A 19,616-nucleotide genomic window follows, 5' to 3' on the forward strand; every position below is an offset into this window, starting at 1 on the left:
TTGGGTGAAAAAAAAAGTCAAATTCCTTCTCATATTATTCTGTACGAAATAACAACATATATTGTAGTAGCACTGAAGCCCCATTTAGGCATATCTCCTTCTCATATTATTCTGCACGAAATGATAACATATACTGTGGTAGCACTGAAGCCCCATTTAGGCATATCGCAATAAAACAGTACAGAGAAGAAACATTGCTAGTGAGAAAAACACTAATTCAGACATTCAAATGTCTGATTTCAGGGTGAAAAACTTGGCCAGTTACTCAGGCATTAGAGAAATGGTGATGAGGGAATTTATTTTTATACTGGAAAGTAACTTCATTATATTTAAGGATTATGGATACTTAAATAAATCCCAAGGAACTGCACTTTACTATCAACTTTTCCATTTGTTTTTCTTTTTTCCTTAATCTTAAACAGCAACATATTCATCAGAAAATCTTTTTTTCACATAACTCCAACTGTATTCTCTATATCTCATCACTATTCACTTTGTTGGTTTAATCCTAGCATTATTTTACATTTTGAACATCTTATATTACTTAAGCGACATAAAATCATCTTAATTGCGTAGTTAGATATGAATGATTCCAGATTAATCAGAGCTGGGAGTTTTTTTTTTTCTTTTCATAAAAATTCTTGTATCACTTTCACCATACTCTCCTGTTCTGTCAGCGGTATCAGCAGAAAACACAAATCTCTAGATTTCTCTGAATTCCATCATGTTAAAATGTTCTCCAAACAAAAAGTGTTATTGATTTTTTTTTTTTGAGAGGAAAAACTAAATCTTTATGTTTTATTTAATTCCCATATAGTACAACATCCTCAGGCCTTGTTATCTTGCAGCCTGGAGAACTAAGTATTCCAGATGGGCAAGTGGATGATGGGCATTCTATCTGACTAGGATGTTCTTTCCCCTGAACAAGGCCTGAATTCTACATTTGGATGGTGAATGCTCAGTCCCATCCTCAGAGAATAATGTAGCATTCTACTAGGTAACAGATCTTTTCTTCTTCGTGTGCTTCAAACCTGATCTAACCACTCAGGGCCCTTTGAAGTCAAAGGAAGCACTGAACCCAGAGAAATTCTGATGTCTGAGACAGACAGTCTCAAAATAAATGAGATAAATGAAAAGCAATTTTAGAGGGAAAAGCAAGGTCAACCCCTTTGAATACATTGCCCTGTGTTGACATTGCAGTGGTTGACAGAGTCTTGTACACAAATCAACAAAGCTGTTGGTGGTGAAAAAGAAAGGGGTTGAAAAACAATAAGGGTTTCATTCAGTTGAACTCTATTTGGACTAGGAAGTGCAAGGTCATGCATAAAGGTAACAATTACCCTGTCTTGAATGGAGATGCCAAGTTTGAGTCAATTAGCTAATAGTCAAAAGTCATAAATTCTCAAGTTGGACTTGATATTTGTGTTGGTTTTATTGTCTTACAGGATATTGGAAAGATTTGATTCATTTATATTTTTGTCATTAAAGATCCTCATCTCCAAGAATATTATGAATGAGTTATAGTAAATTTATCATACATTAAACTAACCAAAAAATTTTTGCATTAAACCGCTGTATACCAGTCTCAGATGCTTCCATCCAACTACTGCCGAATGTTAAGTCTGAATGAAACTCGCATGCAAAGGGAGAAAATGCCCACCATATGAAGGCTCAATGAACTACTTACAGTTAACACACCTAGAGAGGTTATTTTTGTCCACTGATGTCTGGACAGAAAGAATCTTAGAGTAATTTATTTAAATTTAGAATATTTTATGAAATCAGAGAAGGATGTAAAAGAGTCATGGTTTTCTAACTAAAATGTTAAATACAGGTTGTCTAACACATTAAAATTGGTTTCAAATATTAAGAGAATTTAAGTCATTCTTAGAACAAACATACTTCACATGTACTAGGTGAGACTTATTTGTCCAAAAATGTTATTTCCACAGCTGTCAAATCCCCTACTTAACTGTCAATCAGGAAAACTGAAAACACATCTATGAAAACAAGGAGATGAGAATTAAGCTGCTAGACAATTAGAGGACTTCCTGTGATATGACTTTGGGTGGGAACATGTTTATAGTTGACTTTTTAAAATAATTTTGTTTCAACATCATTCTATACAAAGTTTATTGAAACTAATCAAGAAGGTATTGATAAGCTCATCTCATTTTACCATCATTGTTCCTAAACTTCAATATGCCAAGATGGAGAATAATATTCTTTCTCTTCATCTCTCCCCCCACCCTTCTCTCTTTCCAACACACACACACTTTTGTTCTGTGGGAAATAGTCAATCCATTGTTGTAAATATAGACTTTGATTTAATAATAACAAAATCTTTCTTCTTATTATTATTTTATTTTTTGCAGACTGCATTTTGATTCATTGTAATAACATAATACAATACATATGTTGTTGTAATACCTATGTTGTTGGCATTTTTCATATATTAAAGCACAAGTTATTTTGATTTAATCTGCACACACTGGAAGGTAGTCATGAAAGATACAAATGCTGCCAAGGACACAGAAGGTAATTCAATCAAAAGTAACTGTGTCAGTTCTGAACTCAGGTCAAATTTGAATTTTTGAGCACTGAAAGTGAGGACATAATGGGTATTTTTAAACCTGCTCTTGTTTGATGAGCAGTTTTATTTTTATACTAAAATAAACTTACCATAATCAGAACAAATTTTAGCTTTAAATTCAATTAAACAAAAGCTTAAGTCTTAAGAAAGTATTTCATGTTAATAAAATCTTGCTGCAATTCTATCTAGAATTAAAAGAAATTTTTCTGTTTCTTTTTATGTTTTATTATAAAAATCATATAACATCTAAATAAATGTTTTAAAGAAAAACAGTTATAAAAACCTTGACCCAGAAATATTCTCCTCATTTTGTGTTACATCGGAGACTTGGGGCATGTATCTACATAGGAATGCAAAGTTCTCGTTTTCTTCTAGTCCATCTAAAATGCTCATCAGGTTCTCAACACTTTTTCACATAGGGAAAGGAGATGATATTTATCAAGATCCATTTTTTTGTGCCAATACATAATTATGAATCTAATTTTATAGGAAACTAAGACTTCCAGTTTTATAGGAAATTTCATTTTACAGGAAACTAATACTCAGAAATAGCCAATTAGTAAATAATAAAATTAGAACTCAAGCAAAATGGATTCAAGTTCAAAGACTTTGAAGTATAAGCAAATGCTAACATTTGACAGCCTTGTGATCACACCTTTATTTGGACATCTATTTTTCTGCTTTAAGAAGTAAGGGTTTTTAAAACAAAATCATAGAACTATATATTAGTCTTAATAAAGTCTGTTCTTTTTTCCAGTAAGAATTCAAGTAACCCTGACCCAAGGTAACACAAAGGTTTCTAAACCTCTGCAGTAAGAAGGTAAGGCTTTCTTCCTCTTTGTTTACTGCTTCACTGTAAACTTTCCACATACTGTCGGCTATTAGGCATCAGATGTCCTCATCAGCAGGCTGAAGTAAAGGTCAGTTACAGTACAAGGGAAAACACAGAAGAAAAATAATTGGTATACTAACATCAAGCTTGACAGGAAATGTTTTCATAAAGTTTCTGCATGTCTGTGTTACCCAAAGTTGACTAAAAGGAGAGAGAAATAGGCTTGGAAATTAGAGATTCTGTGTCAAGTATTTCCTCATCCACTTACTAGGCAGATGATCTTTCACAAATCTGTATATATCCAGTGGAAGGGGAAAAAGAAGAAGGCAGTAGTTACCAAATTTTGCTGAACATTAGAATCCTCTTGGGAGCTTTTGAAAACCTGTCCAGGTTGTACCTCATGGGGATTAAATCAGAATGTTCAGGCATGGTAACCAAGTCTCAGTATTTTTTAAAACATTCATACAATTCCAATGTACAACAAAGTTTGGAAGGTACTGAACTAATATATTTACAGAGCTTCTTTTAAGATCAAGATCAGAAAAAGTGGGGTGGAGCAGCAGTTGTATATTACACAGTACTTTACAGGGTGTTATAAACTGTATCTAAACTAACACACACAAAATCACTAACTATTCTGCCAGAGTTGCAGTTTTAGGGTATTTTTGGTGTTGTTGTTTTAAGTTTCCTTCAACAATTTTTTTAATCATTTTTTACTTATTTTCCTTCTCTACTAAAAATTAAGAAAAAGATCATCTGCCTTATTTACCTCAGAAAATATCAAACATCATAATTTTATCTTATGTTTATAGAAAAGAATCTCAGGACTAATGCACAAAAAAGAAATATAAACCCTTAGAAATATAACAATAACTCCAAAGGTACTTAGTTCAATTCTACTACTCATTTAAAAACAACAAAAAATTGCACTCCAGATATTTTATTCCAGTAGTCAGCCTTAATATTTTTGAAGACGATGACATATTTAGTAAATCTTTCTTGGTTAGATTTTATGTATTGCCTGATGACACAAATTATTTCTCTGCTGTTTTAGCTTAATACATCAGATTTAGCAAGATTATACAGCATACTCCTTTAATACCATCATTTTCCATAACCATCTAGTTAATTAGACTTACCAAAAGGCTAATGTCATTTATGTAACTAAAGTGCAAACAAAATGTCACCTCACTACAAATACCTTCTGTATCAACTTTGTTGTTTAATACAAACGCATCCATTTACAATAAATTCTCAAATTACACTCAACTATAACTGTAATCTGCCTCTCAGTAGTGACTCCTGTACTGGGACCTGTACCTTTGTGGGCTTGTTAGCATCCATGCTCTCTTTGAATTTCTCCTGAACAGTTGCTGCAAGTTGACAGAGCAAGGCACCATTATCCAACTTTTCCATAAAAGTTTCTGCTGTAATCTCCTTCCCTGAAATAACCAAAAGGAATGTTATAAAAGCATTATCATTCCCTAACACAAATGTCAGATCTGTGCTAAAGAACATATTTTACACTAATATTTTCACTAACATTTCTATTACAGTTGAGAATAGGATTTAAAATAAAGAATGATTTCATAAGACAAGAATTAAACATAATAAATGGTTTCTTAAGAATTTCTTTTTAAAATGTTATATCAGTGCATTATAGTTGTACATAACAGTGGGGTTCATTTTTACATACTCATGCATGGATTGAATATAATTTGTTCTACTTCAGTAGTAGTAAAAGTAGTTCCTCTTTCCCTCCTTTTCTCCCTCCCTCTATTCCCTTTTATTGTACCAGCTTTCCTTCCATTCATAGTTTTTAAATTGATGCATTGTAGATATATATAAAGGTGGAATTCATTATGGTATATTAATATACATACATAGCATAATTTGGGTAATTTCATTCCACAGTTCCTCCCTTTTCAAGTTTTCATTTGGGTGCAAGAACCTAAATATTTTATTGTTTTCATAATAAAGTTCTAACTGCATAAAAATTTATTTCACATTAAAGGTGATAAATGATGTCCTGGGTGAAAGAGCCCCATCATTTCACAATCAGGGGAAATGAAAACCAACTAGTGAATGAAACTCAAAGAACCAGCTTTACCAGGGATTACACAATTTGGTCTGACTCTCAGTTCTCATCCTCAGCAGCCCATCCAATTACTGTGGCCCACAAAGGAGAGCTGGTATTTTTGTGTTAGGAATATATCTTCTTACAAGAACATCACACATTTCTTTTCTTTGATTAAAATAAATCCTTGCATATAAAAATATCAACCACCATTGGCCACTTCAATAGCATGGCCAATGCATAAGAATTCATCATTAAAGTTTGTTCAACTTGCTTAAGAAAATACATGTAAAATAAATGCAAATGATAAATCCTGTAAAAATCATTTCCTTTTTAACTATTCCCTCTTCCTACTCTGTCTATAACTGAAGAATTATTAGAATCAAATCTCTGCTTCATCTTTTCTATCCTCATAACTATCTCCACAGCATCAAGAACTGCTCTTACAAGCAAAATTCACAATTCATTCACCACCCACCAACATTTAACTGGATCTCACTTAAAAGCCATTTTTCCTTTTTCTTATATGGCCGCTGAAGCATATTTCCTTCCTTCTTCTTTTCTTTCCTTTTGTAACCTTTATTAAGATATACTTCATGTGTCTTACCATTTCCCCTTTTCAAGTATATAATTCTCTGGCTTTTTGTACTTCATGAAGTTGTACAATTACCACCATAATGATAGAACATTTTTATCATTCCCCAAAGAAACCCTATACCCTTTAGCTATCAAAGCTTAGTCCTCCATCCCCCTAGCCAGATATATAAACCACTATTTGCTTTCTTAAATGACTTCCTTAAAGTTCTCTCCTTTACTTGGCCCTTTATTTCTCTAAGATTTGGATATTTTATTTTTGCATCCTTTATTTTCCTATAACCCACAATTCAAAAGTCTGGTAGATTCAAGCTGCCTTCCAATTCTCATGTCATAATATCAATAAATACCTTTAAGATCTGATAGGTAAACCGCCAGCAAAAATATCAACGGCTATTCTTTGTGTGCTCAACATCTCTTTCCAGTGCATACAACATTCTCTGATAAATTAATATTACCAAACACAACTCTCACTGATTCATCCTTCTTCAGACACAATTATTCCACAGTCTCTAGTCTCCTCCTCTATCAAGAATATGAAATCTGTGCACATCAACCTGACATGCAAAGGTGTGTTTCCAAGTCACCCTCTAGTCTAACATCTCTGTACTCGCATCCATGGTCCACAACCTACTTTCAATGTTCCCATCAAAGCCTTCTGTTTTTACTTTCAGGCTTCTGTTCCTGGCATGACTCTGCCTTCAGAATTCTACCTTCCATCTGCCTGGCCAATTTCTACCTTTCTTTTAATTACAGTTCCAGAAAGAGTTTCTCCCAGTACACAATGATCTGTTTTCTGTATAAGCCGTTCTCACAAACATCCTTTGTTTGGGTACATATTAAACGTTTTGATTGTGAGCAACATATTTCATATAAAGTTCTTGTCTCCCTTAGTACCATGTAAACCTCTTGAGGTCTGCCTTTTTTCACTTTTCTACAGAGTTAGGCATAATGCTATTCACACAGCAGGCATCTAGTCAATGGGTTCCACCCAGTAGGTTAATTAACAAATGAAAAGATAACAAACACACTGGGACAAAACAGGTATTATTTTGGTGAAAAGTAGTTAGGTTAAAAGCAAAAAAAAATAGAAAGTATTTTAAAGTTTTATATTGACATGCTCATAGGCTTATGTATTTTTATTTTTAATCTTCAATGCAGGGATCTCAATTCCATGTATACTTAAGTAAACACACTGGAACCACAGATAAACTACTGACTCAAACTGACAATATCTAATGGATTTAAAGAGACATCTGTTTAAAATGATTTGTGTCCAGTTTTATTGGGGGAAAGGATGGGTAAAGAAATAAGAACTACTTTTTTGTGTGTGCTTCCCTCTTACTGGGTAGTTCACATTTTCACCCAAAGCTAGGGTAATGACTTCTGCAGGTGGCAAAACATCAGTAGCTCCAAGTTCTCAAAGGTTAGCCTGGGAAGAGCTGCTTCTACGTCAAAACTGTACACAGCTCAGCTCACTTCAAAAATGAACACAGTAGTCTCAAACTACAAAAAGTCAGCAAAATAAATTGTACTGTTTATTCCCCATGTGGACCTGTATTTGCTAACAAGGATGCTGTTTTGCAAACTGGCATGAAAAATTGCATTCGAAACAGTTTCTTAAAATTCTGTATTCAAATGCATTTGAATTTCAAGATAAAGGAGGTAAAATGTACACAAACTGTTGAATAACTCTTTTATGAGACATTTATAAGATTTCCTACATTTGGAAGAGAAATTTGGGTATTATTATTTCATGAAGTTCCATCGCAATTTAAATTCAATTCATAATTTTGAGTGACAATTGCAATAAATTTAAACAAACTTGTAAAGAAGAAGAAACATAGCTTTCATTAAAAAGCCATTAGCAATTTACCAAACGGTATGATTTTTTACTTTTCATACTTTGTACTTAAAGATTTCTGGTTATCCAACTTTTTATGAATACTAGAAGAAAGAATTTTACATTGAACATCTGTATCCAATGAAAAATATATTAGGTGTCAACTTTCAATTCTGTATATTTTATAGCTTGGAAAGGTGGGATTTTTTTTTTTTTTTTTTTGGCTGAAACAGAGACAGTTACATACTTTACAGCTGAAATGTACTGCCTCAAATGAAGCAAAAATGCAAGACTGCAAAGTTAAAAAAAATCATGTAATGTATTTTCCATCCATTAAGAATCATTAAATATGTACTTAAATGTACTATATAAAAGAAATCAGTCCTAATCTTTATGTGAGATAATATATTACTTTACTCTTTATTGTATTACTATTATCAATCGCACTTAAAAGAAAACAACAGAATATAAAACTAGTTCAATTTAACCATACAAATCCATAAGAACAGGTTGTGAAGAATCAACTACAATTTATCAAGAAAAAGTCATACAAAATTAAAAATCTCTGTTAAGCAGAATCAGATCTTCTTTGAACTGTTAGCTGGCTTCATATTTCCCATTATTAGTATCAGAAGCAATGTGATTCTAAAATAAGAGCGCTACTTTTTTCCTAGCCACATCCTTTCCTTATTGTTGACAAGTTTAGGGAAATAAAGGGCAGCGAATAAATAAAATTAAATCATTTTGTAGTAATGAATTGCAACTGGGTTGTAAAGATCAAGATAAAGGAGGTAAAAGGTATACAAACTGTTGGTTTGAAGTTTAATCTGAAATATGAAGGTACTTCCTTTTCCACCAGCATTCATAATTATGAACTTTGATCTTTACAGCATCAATTCAGTCATGACTGACAGCTTAACAGTAGACAAAGATTAGGGAGGTTGATTAAATATTGTGTTAGTCACTTAAAATATTAAGGTTCAATTACAGGAAATAAACATCTACCAGAAATCTTTTGTTAGGCAACTACAACCAACATGCATGCCCATACACATCAGTGCTTTCCTTCCAGAAATATATTTTCCATAATTTCCATAAGGACTATCAATCTATAAACTATTTTAGACTGAAGCCACCAAGGGAAAAATTCATTTAATCTTCTCTGATGCTAAGAAGAAAGGTTTACTTTTCAATAAATGAGTAGTACTTAATTTTTACAGCTATGACCACACCTGATTATCCTTTGTGTGTTATGCACCAGGTACTGTTGTAAGCACTTTACCTATACACATGTTCACGTTTTTAAAAACTCTTCTTATAAAACTCTGAGTGGATGTTATTATTTTATTCTTTTACAGATAATGAAAGAGGTATACAGATTAAGTAATTTGCCTAAAATCACACAGTTCATAGAATAATCTGACTCTTTGACCCAGGCATTTCAGGGTCATAGTCTATGATTTTAGCCATTATGCTTGACTACTTAAGTATTTGCAGAATACACAAATGACTCTTTTCCTAAAACAACACATTCTCATTAATGTGATTGTCTTTTTCTCTGTAAAAACACCTACAAAAAAGCTTTTCAGAAAAAAAGAACAGTTTGGGATTAAAGATAGTCGGACTGAAAATGAGTAGCAGCCTACCTGGCAGTTTGGAGAATTCAGGCATGCTCTAATATTTGATTTGATTTGCTGCAGAAGAGAACTGCTATGTTGTAATCCCTAAGAATTATCTGATTATTTTACTATTAAACTACTTCTATTCTCAATGTACCTCTCAATTATAATTTACTTCTGTAGTTGAAGAACACAAACAGAAATTCTTTTCTGTCTTAGCCCAAATTATTCAATATTTTTAAGACTGACTTTTGAAAATGGTGAGATAGGAAATAACTCATTTTACCCAGAAACCCCAGGAGAGCACCTACTCTATGCTGATCCACAAATGTGTATCCTTCATTTATATAAAATGCACTCAAATTTTTAAAAAGTTGGTTCTATTACAAAAGTCAGTAAGAAACAGGCACTAACCACTCTGAAAAGTATCAACTTATGAACATGATATAAATTTTTTTAAGCTAGCATATCACCCTTCTTAAAGAATTTTTACTGACCATACCTACATGGAAACCTGCAGGAGAAAGGGTGTTAAGAAAAAAGAAAAGAAAGTCATTCTAAACTTATCAGTAATAACTCCAGTAAGCATACGCTTAAGTTTTAATGACAAAGATATTTTACTGTTTATAAATTACTGGAAAATGGGATCATTACATATTGATTATATTAAACTGAAACAACTGAAATTTTTTATGTGCATGTAGAAAGATTAGAGAAGAGAAAATCACCATGACCTCAACTGTGATAACAGATTTACTAAATAAAAGTAAAGTTAATTCAGCATAACTTTGTTTTTAATATATCTTATAATTTGTTCAAAGTTCCTGAATATACAAACACATATACCTTCATTCTAAATATTTACAGTCTTTAAAAATAATGCCAATGTTTGATGCTTAACAACTATAATCCTTTCTGAAAAGTATACTCCCATGTGATTCATATAATATTGCTGGATAAAACTCATAGAAGGCAAAGTAAAGCATCATTTTCAAATTATTAAAACGTAAGTGCAAAATTTACAATTTGAACACACATGTCAGAATATTCATTTCAAAGTCATCCATCAACAACTATGAAATTACTAGAATATGCCTAATCTACTTGAATGATAGTTGATGGCTATACAATAGAACTTTTAATTTAATAGCGTCCTGTTTCCTCAAAGCAAAATTAAATTTTTTTCCAAAAGATTTATTTGTATAATCATTAGGTTTCCTAAAATGTCCTGAGGACACTGTTAAATGACAAATGAGCAATAATTAGGTCATAAGAAGAACAAAATAGTAGCCCTTTAGGGAAATAAATATGGATAAATAAAGATAAAGATTCAATGTATACATTTAATTCGAAACAGAGTACAGTGACCAAATAATCTTTTTATGTCTTTTCTTCATGTTTGTCATAAAATGGGACGATCATCTCAGCAACTATAAGAAGACATACTAGGAGTACAAAGAGTATTTCCCATAAAATCAGTAGCTATACCCAGGGATAGGTGAATAGTCAGAAAATGTCACATAATCTCATGCGTCATTTATCATGCTGTCCCCCACTGAAATCCCAGGTCCTGTGACTATTCATTGACCTTCATTAGTAGACTTATAAGAGCTAGTATTTTACATTCTAATATTTAAATTTTAGTTTGCCTGACAGTTTACTTTTGTTTCTTTAACTCTAAGCCTGAGAATCTAAAGTAGTATTTATCATTATTACTGATTAATTAAGTATATAGTATTTGAAAGTTACAGTGAAATACCTACGTTTGGGCACCAATATGAATACTGGTTTATGAACTACAGAAATCATTTTCTTGTTAATCTAATCACATTTTGTCCTTCAAAAAATCTGAATACCAATTGAGCATTCTTTAAAAGCTACCTTTTTTCAATTGATATTTAATATGTAAGATCAGAAATATCTGCATTTATAGTTTGATTAAAACTTCTTTGGATAAATAGAAAACGAAAAGTTTCATTTTGGACAACTACACCAGAAAGAAGCAGGAAATATTTCCATAACACAATGATAAAGTAAGATCCCATATCACAACAGTAAAACCTAATTTAAGGCTTTAATTTAGTATGCAAATTTCTACTTCAAAGAGAAATTCAAATACTTTCTATGGAGACAGCATACTTTCAAGACATCTCCAGCTTTCAAGCAGATTAAAAGACTTGGAAAGAGAGCAGCATGGTAAAAACCTGCAAATATTTCTGAAAGGACAAAATAGCCAGTAGTAAATAATTTTAAAATTTACCTTAATGATTCTATTTCCAGGGTATGTGAATACTAAATGTACATAAGAAAATTACCTAACACGGCCATACATTTATTCCTCCTCTCCTTGTAACCATCATTTTGGTACTAACGGTTTCCTATTTCCAAATGTTTTACCACTTGAAATAATCTCAAGTTATTATACTACTTTCCAACTTGCCATGAGGGTAATCACTTGAAGTTCATTATCATTCTACTTCATATAGACTCAAGAGAATTCAAAGGTAGTACTTTACTACATGTATCTTGAGATTCCTGCAGGAGGAGTCTGTTCCTGAGAAAATTCATAAGCCATCAATTGCATTTGTGTTACAACTACTAAAATTAAAATAAAAAAGAACAATCTTATTCTTCAAAAGAAGGTCATTCCTTTCTATAAATCCTTTCCTTGTTTATGCATATCGATGACCTCAATTGCCCTCTTGGGTCTCAACAGATGGATTTCTTGAAAACTTAACTTTTGGGAGCTGGAAAAGATATTAGAGATCATCTACTCCAATCCCTTCATTTTATGGTTGAGGACACCGAGCACAGAAAAGATAGCTGAGTGACTCTGGGCAGGATTCCTATGGAGCTGCAGAGCCAGAACCAGAAGCCAGGTCTCCTGACTCCCAGTTAGGAGCCAGGTCTCCTGACTTTTAATCCAAGGATCTTTCCATTACACACACTGACTCTCTTCTTTGAGACTGTCTTGGGCTGCCACACTGATCAAGCTACATTGTAAGTGATCACATTCACTAAATAAAATGCCTTTGATGACAAGTCATGGGACATTGGAGTGTCCCTGTAAAATCAGGCTATCCTCTAATTAGTCACACTTCCCCTGCCTGGAAATTTCAATGGCTCTTCATTGATCGTATCGTAAATTGTAAGTTCCTTAATGTGCTACTCAAAGCAGTATGTGATTTAGATCTAACAAGTCTGACGAAACTCTCTCTGTCATGTTGATGCTAGCCTTCATTCATTTCTTCCAAATTGTTAAACTCCTTTCTACCTCAATTCCCTTTCCTTCCACAAAGACTCTTACTCCATGCTTTGTCCTGCTAGGTACCAATCATTCTTTAGCTCTCACTTTAAATATAAGCCCCTTGAAATTTTCCTCAAGCCCTTTGATATTTTGCCCTGCCCACACCCCATTTCACATTGTGATTGCAACTTCAATATATTAGGGTTTATCACAGGTTCAGTCAATTGGATTTACATATTCAATTACCTATATAATGTGTTTCTTTGCTAATCTATGCCAAGCTTTGTAAGAATAGGTACTATGTCTATTCTTAATCACCTCTACTACAATTCAGAATGTGTCTGAAACATATTTGTAATAGTTATTATTTACTGGTTGATTATCATGTTACAGACCATAATCTAAGGGTGATAATCTCATTCAAACTATCACCAAACTTTAAAGTTGGTATTAGTATTGTACAAATTTTACAGATAGTAGAACTGAGGCAGTTTGCAATAAGACACACAGTAAGTGATGGACTGAGTTGAAATGACACATTCTTATTCTAGAGTCCAACACGGCTGGGCTCACACATTTTTCTTGAATTGATGAATGACTTTATGCACTAAATCAAATTAACAGTTTCACTGAAATATATAAATGGAATAACATGTTTAGTGTTTACTATATGCCAGGCACTGTTTTAAGTATTATATATATTTATTTACTTCCACAAGAACCTGTAAAGTAGATAATACTTATAACTATTCTATACATGAGAAAAACAAGGCACAGAGATATTAAGTAACTTGCCTGAGATAACACTTGTAGAAATTAACAGAGCTGGGGTTCAAATGTCAGCAGTGTATTTCCAGAGCCTGTAATCTTAATTTTTTGCACTGCCATACATGTGATAGTTCATATAAGAAGACAGACAGTCGAAAGTTAATGAATTGCTAATATAACAATCATTAGTGAACCCTAAAGTGATAAAAGAGAGAAAAATCCATGTTTAAGCTAAAATAACTACATCTGATGGAAATAAAATTCCTTCTTTGCATGGATGAATTACTAATAGATGGTAGCTCCCTCCCTCTGGTGGAGAGGACATTACCAAAGAGTGAAGGGAAAGGTCTTGCTGGGGGGTGTGACTGGACTTCTGACTCATTGTCCTTTGAGCACCTTTTGGAAGACTACAGTTTATGTACCCTAATTTGGTAGCTCTGCTTAAACTCTGAAAAGCTGCTAAAATAGGGTGCACACAGTGAAGAATAAACAAACACCTAACTCTAAGATAAAGAGGAGAAAATAAATAAGAATAAACAAAATCCATGCAAAAATTCACAACCACAGCAAGCAGGGAAAAAACCTTGTTAAAATGTGCTAAAACCTCACCACACCAGGCAAAAATTTCAGGTGGACAGGGTGCTTTTTATTAAGCTCTTCAGTTTCACCAACCAGAAAGTGAAGATAAGAACACTAACCCTAAAGAATTCCTTAAAAAATAAAGCCATGTTGGCAAAATCCCTTTAGCAAATGACAAAGTGCCTTATAAATTTTGCTTTTACTCAATATTCAAACTTACATCTTATAAACTATGTAAGCATCCTTTCCTTAAGATGTAAATCAGTTTTATTCTACAGGGAAAATATTAGTGGAAACAGTACATCTATGTATACTATGATCATTTAAATGTATAAATCTATTTTGCAAATGGTAGAAATTTTATCCAGTCAATATGCCAGAAAAAAGAAGAGCAGCTTTGCTTGAGATAGGCTTTTTCTCAACAATACTTTCAGACAAGTACATGAAAACAAAGCTGAATTGAGAAGAAAAATTTTAGTTCACGGTCGAATGACTGTAGTCAGCTCATTTGAACAAAGGATAGATGTTTTTGTTACTGAGTTTGGGTATTCAGCAGTTTTAGAAGGTGTGCTATAAAAGTAGGACAAAGAAATCCATTTTTAGAAACTAGATTTCACAGACTATGGCCTGTGAACATTGTCAAAGAATAGGTCAAGTTGGTCAGTGATATGAAAGAGAAGTGAAAAATAAATCAGAACAGTATATAAATGTACTAAGCAATTTGACCACATATTTCCACATTTCAATGCATGACATTGGAATCATGAATCACAGTTCATGTGAGAGACATTGGGAAATTCATTTAAATTTTCCACATGCCTCAGATTTCCCAGATGAAAAATCCAAATAATGAAAGCCTTTCTTTCCAAGGTGCTATCACATGCTTAGGTGAAGGACACTATAAGAGGAAAAGGCACAACAACAAAATGTTATCTATGGTCCCAAAATGATATCTTATAACCTTACCTAATAGATTGGTTAACCACAAGGCCAGATCTTCTTTCATCGGTAGCAAATTAGCTTCATGTCTGCTGGCCAGCCATTGGCTATACTGATGCATATCAGAGAGACCAGGCCCACTGCGCACCTTTGGGCTCAGAGCAGTGCACATTATTTATCCACTGGTAATTCCTGTTTTGGAAACAAAAGAGCAATTGCTTTTATAAAGACTTTTGTGGCTAAATTCTTGCCACCATGACAGTATAATGAACCAGTTTCATAGTTTTTTTTTGTTTTATTTTGTTTTGTTTTGTTTTGTTTTGTTTTGGTGATAACTCAGGTGATTAATTATTAAACCACATGAAACATTATTTACTTTATTTGTGCTGGCCCTCTTATTTTTGGCCAACCACTTGGTAGGAAAGAGCAGCAATCAAAGGTCAAATAGGAAATCAAACAGTATGCTCTTAGCTCATGTAAAATAATATATTTGGAAAGAACCAGCTGCTAAGGCAAGAAATTCCATTTATTCAAACATAATAAAAAGTGGTCAAATTAAAATTTTAGTGTCCAATTTGTTAACTCTCATTATTCAGGTTAATTTTTAAAAGTGTAAGTTTCTATAGAATTTTAGGACTAAATATTATCAGTTACATTATTTGCACAATTTATGGTAAACACATAGTTCCTCTTAAGACTATTGCCTAAAAGATTAAGCACAGCACTTGGTTCTTGAAAATAGCCAATTAATTACACACTCACAATGAAAAAATTGGGTGGGGGACAGGCAAGGTGGTACATTCAAAGGATCTCTTTGACAGTCACAGAAGGAAACAACCAGAATCGGACTTAACCAAGGTCACACAGATCACACAGATCACAGGTAGGCTGAATCTGGGTCTTCACAGTTCAACACTTTTTCCATAATGACATATTTTTTATGAAATGGATTAATTGAGAACCCATACTAATAATAAAGAATTACACCTTAATACTAACAAATCCTTTCACAGGTGGTTTTTTGTCCTCTGCTGTTATGTTTTTCCTTCTTTCTATCTTCCCACTTAATCTGTTTTACCTGCTGGATTTTGTTTGAAATAATTTTTAGAGTAGGCATAGATAAATGTTTTATTCTAGAAACCAAGAAATTATTTCATTTACCTGATTTCTTTATGCCTGGTACAACTTCCCATGTGTATTATAGAAGAGGTATTTGAATATATATACATATATGTATATATATGTGCTCTAAATATAAGACTTTTTTATTCATGGTTTTCAGTATATAAGTTATAGAAATTGTTGAAACTGCTAAAATAATGAAGTCATATGTTTATCAACTTTGTCGACAAATACAATATGCATATGAAATTACTCAAATGACACATAATTAAATGACAATGAAAATGAAAATATTTGCAACAGGCATGGAGTAAGATTTGTGTGCTATCATGGGATTTTCAGTTATATATCAATAGTTGTTTTACTTTCTAGTTTTCAGGGCTAGGAAAGAACCCATGACTTTGTGCATGCTTGGGAAGCCCTCTACCACTGAGCTACATCTCCAAGGCATCTGTGGCACTTTAAAGTAAACAATATAAGTTATATGTCATCTTTTGAGTTTTATTCTTAGAAACTTTGTATATTTTTCCCTTTCAGTTAAGCTTGAAATGTAATTCATGTAGAATTGATTAATTTCTTTTAATGACTATTTTTGAAAATGTAAGGCATTGATATCTCAAACGATGCAAAATGTCACCACCTCCTAAATATTAGAAAAGACTGTTAGGGAAGTGAGAAAATATCTAAAATGTGTCATATATATAATGACTTAGAGGCACAATTTTATTTCTAATGCAGTTACTCTTTTGAATAATTTTTTAAAACAATTACCATAAATTTTCTTTGAAAACATCCTCTACATGTCTAAGTATCTAAAGTGAAGCAGCATAAATATGAAATGGTTTTACTCTACCTTGAGATAAGTTACTTAATTGTCAGTATAGAAATCAGAACATTACCATTGTTGAATTCTATCACAGTTAATAATGACATTATTCATATAAAGTCCTAATGTTTTTTCCAAACCCTGTGATTAATCACAAAAGTCCTAAAACACTTTTCAATCCCTGTTCTTTTAAAAATATGTCCATTCCCAGCAAAATAAAACATCTCTTTTTAGCTGGTTAAGATGCCTACAAGTCAGCTAGCCTCAGAAACAAACATTTAAGGAATAATACATTTAAGCACATGATTCATGTATTTAAATAACTAATTGAAATCTTAAAAGGATTACCTCTAGAATGCCTTTCTTCTCAAGACACAATCTCTCCCACTACTTTCCTGAAAGTGAGATGTGGTGCTTTAGTAACTTTACCTACACCCTATTATGTGTTCTGCAACTTCCATTGAAGCATCAGAGACCTATTTTGCTCTGTAAAAGCAAGAAGACACCTCAGATTCTTAAGCTCATTGTCCAGCAAAGAATTCATCAAGGGATAGTTTACAGTAAGCCTAATGGGTTGCAACCATTTCAATGAGTCAGAGGGACACAATCCTTCCCCTCAATACTTGCAAACAGTGAAGTTTTTATCTTCCTTGACAGTGCTACATTTATTTCTCATGTCATCTGGCTTGCATTTTGCCAGAAATGTAATTCAAGCTATCTTCTAATATGTGCAGGTAATCATCAAGTAAAACCAATTAGAATATGCCAACAGTTTTTATTCTAATACTTTGTACATAATCAAAACTTCAGTGGGGAGAAAATCCAAGAAGAGTTACAATGTCCCAGGAGGCCAACATGAAGGCGAAAAGATTAACAAGTTAATTAACATGCAATAAAAGTTAGTTAAACTTGTATTGTCTATGACAACTGTGTAGAATACTAAAGTCACTGTCATAAATGGGGACCCTTTAAGTCCCTCTGAAAAGATTTAGAATTGTCAATCCAGTCTCTCCAATCCACTTCAATTTTCAGATTGCCACTAAACTGAGCATGACCAGGTGGGTTAGCTTAAAGTAGCCAAGTGGAGGTCTTAGATTTAGACTTTGTAGAGCCCAGCACAGGAAACTTGAAATGGACCAAAATTTGAAGTTTGGAGGATTTTACTCTATGGAGAAGTAGATTCCAATACAAATGACTAAACTGTGAAGAAAGGTTCAATGAGTTTATACTACCCAGATGAACAGATAGTTATAGAAGTTGAACATTTTTATAATTTTTATAAATTATTTGTTGAACTCAATCTGGGTGAGTTGAATTGGATTATAAACAACAAACTGTAACAAAAGGATCATTTCAGTTCTTTTGAATTCATTGAAAAGTTTTCAAAAACAAAAAGATGTCAAGGAGTAGCTTATAAAGATGGAAAATGAAATGATTAAATGATCCACAGGATTAAAGAACAAAGTTAGAAAGTTAGAAACAAATTTTGTATATCTAAACATTTACAGATATTTCTAATAAATTCATGTAATCTAAATATTTTAGAAGCTTGATCAGTAATTTTGGCAAAAGAGTAAGAACTCAAATACTTCTATGAGTCTTATAAACTATGGTTCCAGCAAGCTTTTTGAGTCTATCAAAAGTGGATAACTCACCCTTCAGGACTTAGAATTCAGAAAAACAAAATTTAAAGGGAAAACCATGCAGAAACTTAATACAGGATTTTTCAAAGACTGTGTGTGTGTAGATTTTTCTTTCTTTCTTTCCATAGTAGATGTGATCTGGAATAGCAATTATGAATATGATGAGACTTGAATAAGCCCAGGGGAAGAAGAAAAAGTTAATGACTCCATAAGTAAAATATCACATGTTTAAAGTCTATTGCTCCAGAATCCCAGCTGAAGAAATCAGTTATGACTATGGAAAAAAAAAAAAAAAAAAAAAAAAAAAGCATTCTTTTATGCCACCTAGAGGTGTGCTTTATTATGACCATGATTTGAGGTCTATCTCTAGAAGCCGCCAAGTTAGAGAAAATGAATTGCAATATTATATAGAAAATAAATATGAAAGAAAGAAAAAATAAGAATAAAATTAGATAAACATATCTCTACTGTCTTCCGTAAGATTCTACATAAATGCATTCTACTGCCATGTACAATTAATTAGAACAAATAAAATTTAAAAAATTTAAAAGTCAGATTTCTGGAAACAATATTGGAATCAGAAGAAATAGGATAAAATAATGGTCCTGCTGCCTTGCATTAGGTAAATATTCTATTGCAGTCCCATGTCTTTTTCTCTTTGCACATGAGTTTTCACTATGTACAGTGGAGGCTAACAGTTCAAAGAAAATTATGAGGAATAAATATTTGTGCTAATGCTAATTATGTATTGTATGGCCAATATATTTTATTTTAGCAAAATCTAAAGCATTGTCCTCAGAAAATATACCAACAAAAAACAAACAAACAAAAAAAAAAAAACCCAAAACATAACAATACAAAAACAAACACTTCCACTGATTAATTTTGGAAAGAAATCTGCAGCAAAGTAAGACCATTACAGATAATTCTGAAT

General features: G+C 32.6%; 1 protein-coding gene and 1 long non-coding RNA gene across 5 annotated transcripts in view; both read right to left on the reverse strand.

Moving 5' to 3' along the window:
- LOC306638667 overlaps positions 1 to 19,616 on the reverse strand; it is a 356,225-nt gene that overhangs the window by 135,441 nt on the left and 201,168 nt on the right. The window lies entirely within an intron of this gene.
- The window catches only part of GAS2 (growth arrest specific 2), a 156,045-nt gene that overhangs the window by 132,448 nt on the left and 3,981 nt on the right, over positions 1 to 19,616 (reverse strand). For all 4 annotated transcript variants that reach the window (XM_079101872.1, XM_079101874.1, XM_079101873.1 and 1 more), the window contains exons 2-3: positions 15,119 to 15,283; positions 4,746 to 4,867 (exon numbers count right to left, since the gene is read on the reverse strand). In XM_079101872.1, coding sequence (XP_078957998.1) covers positions 4,746 to 4,867; positions 15,119 to 15,263 — 267 coding nt within the window. In that variant the 5' untranslated portion in view covers positions 15,264 to 15,283. The remainder of the gene's footprint in view (positions 1 to 4,745; positions 4,868 to 15,118; positions 15,284 to 19,616) is intronic.

Source organism: Sciurus vulgaris (assembly GCF_902686455.1).
Source record: "Sciurus vulgaris genome assembly, chromosome: 11".
Taxonomy (NCBI): Eukaryota; Metazoa; Chordata; class Mammalia; order Rodentia; family Sciuridae; genus Sciurus; species Sciurus vulgaris.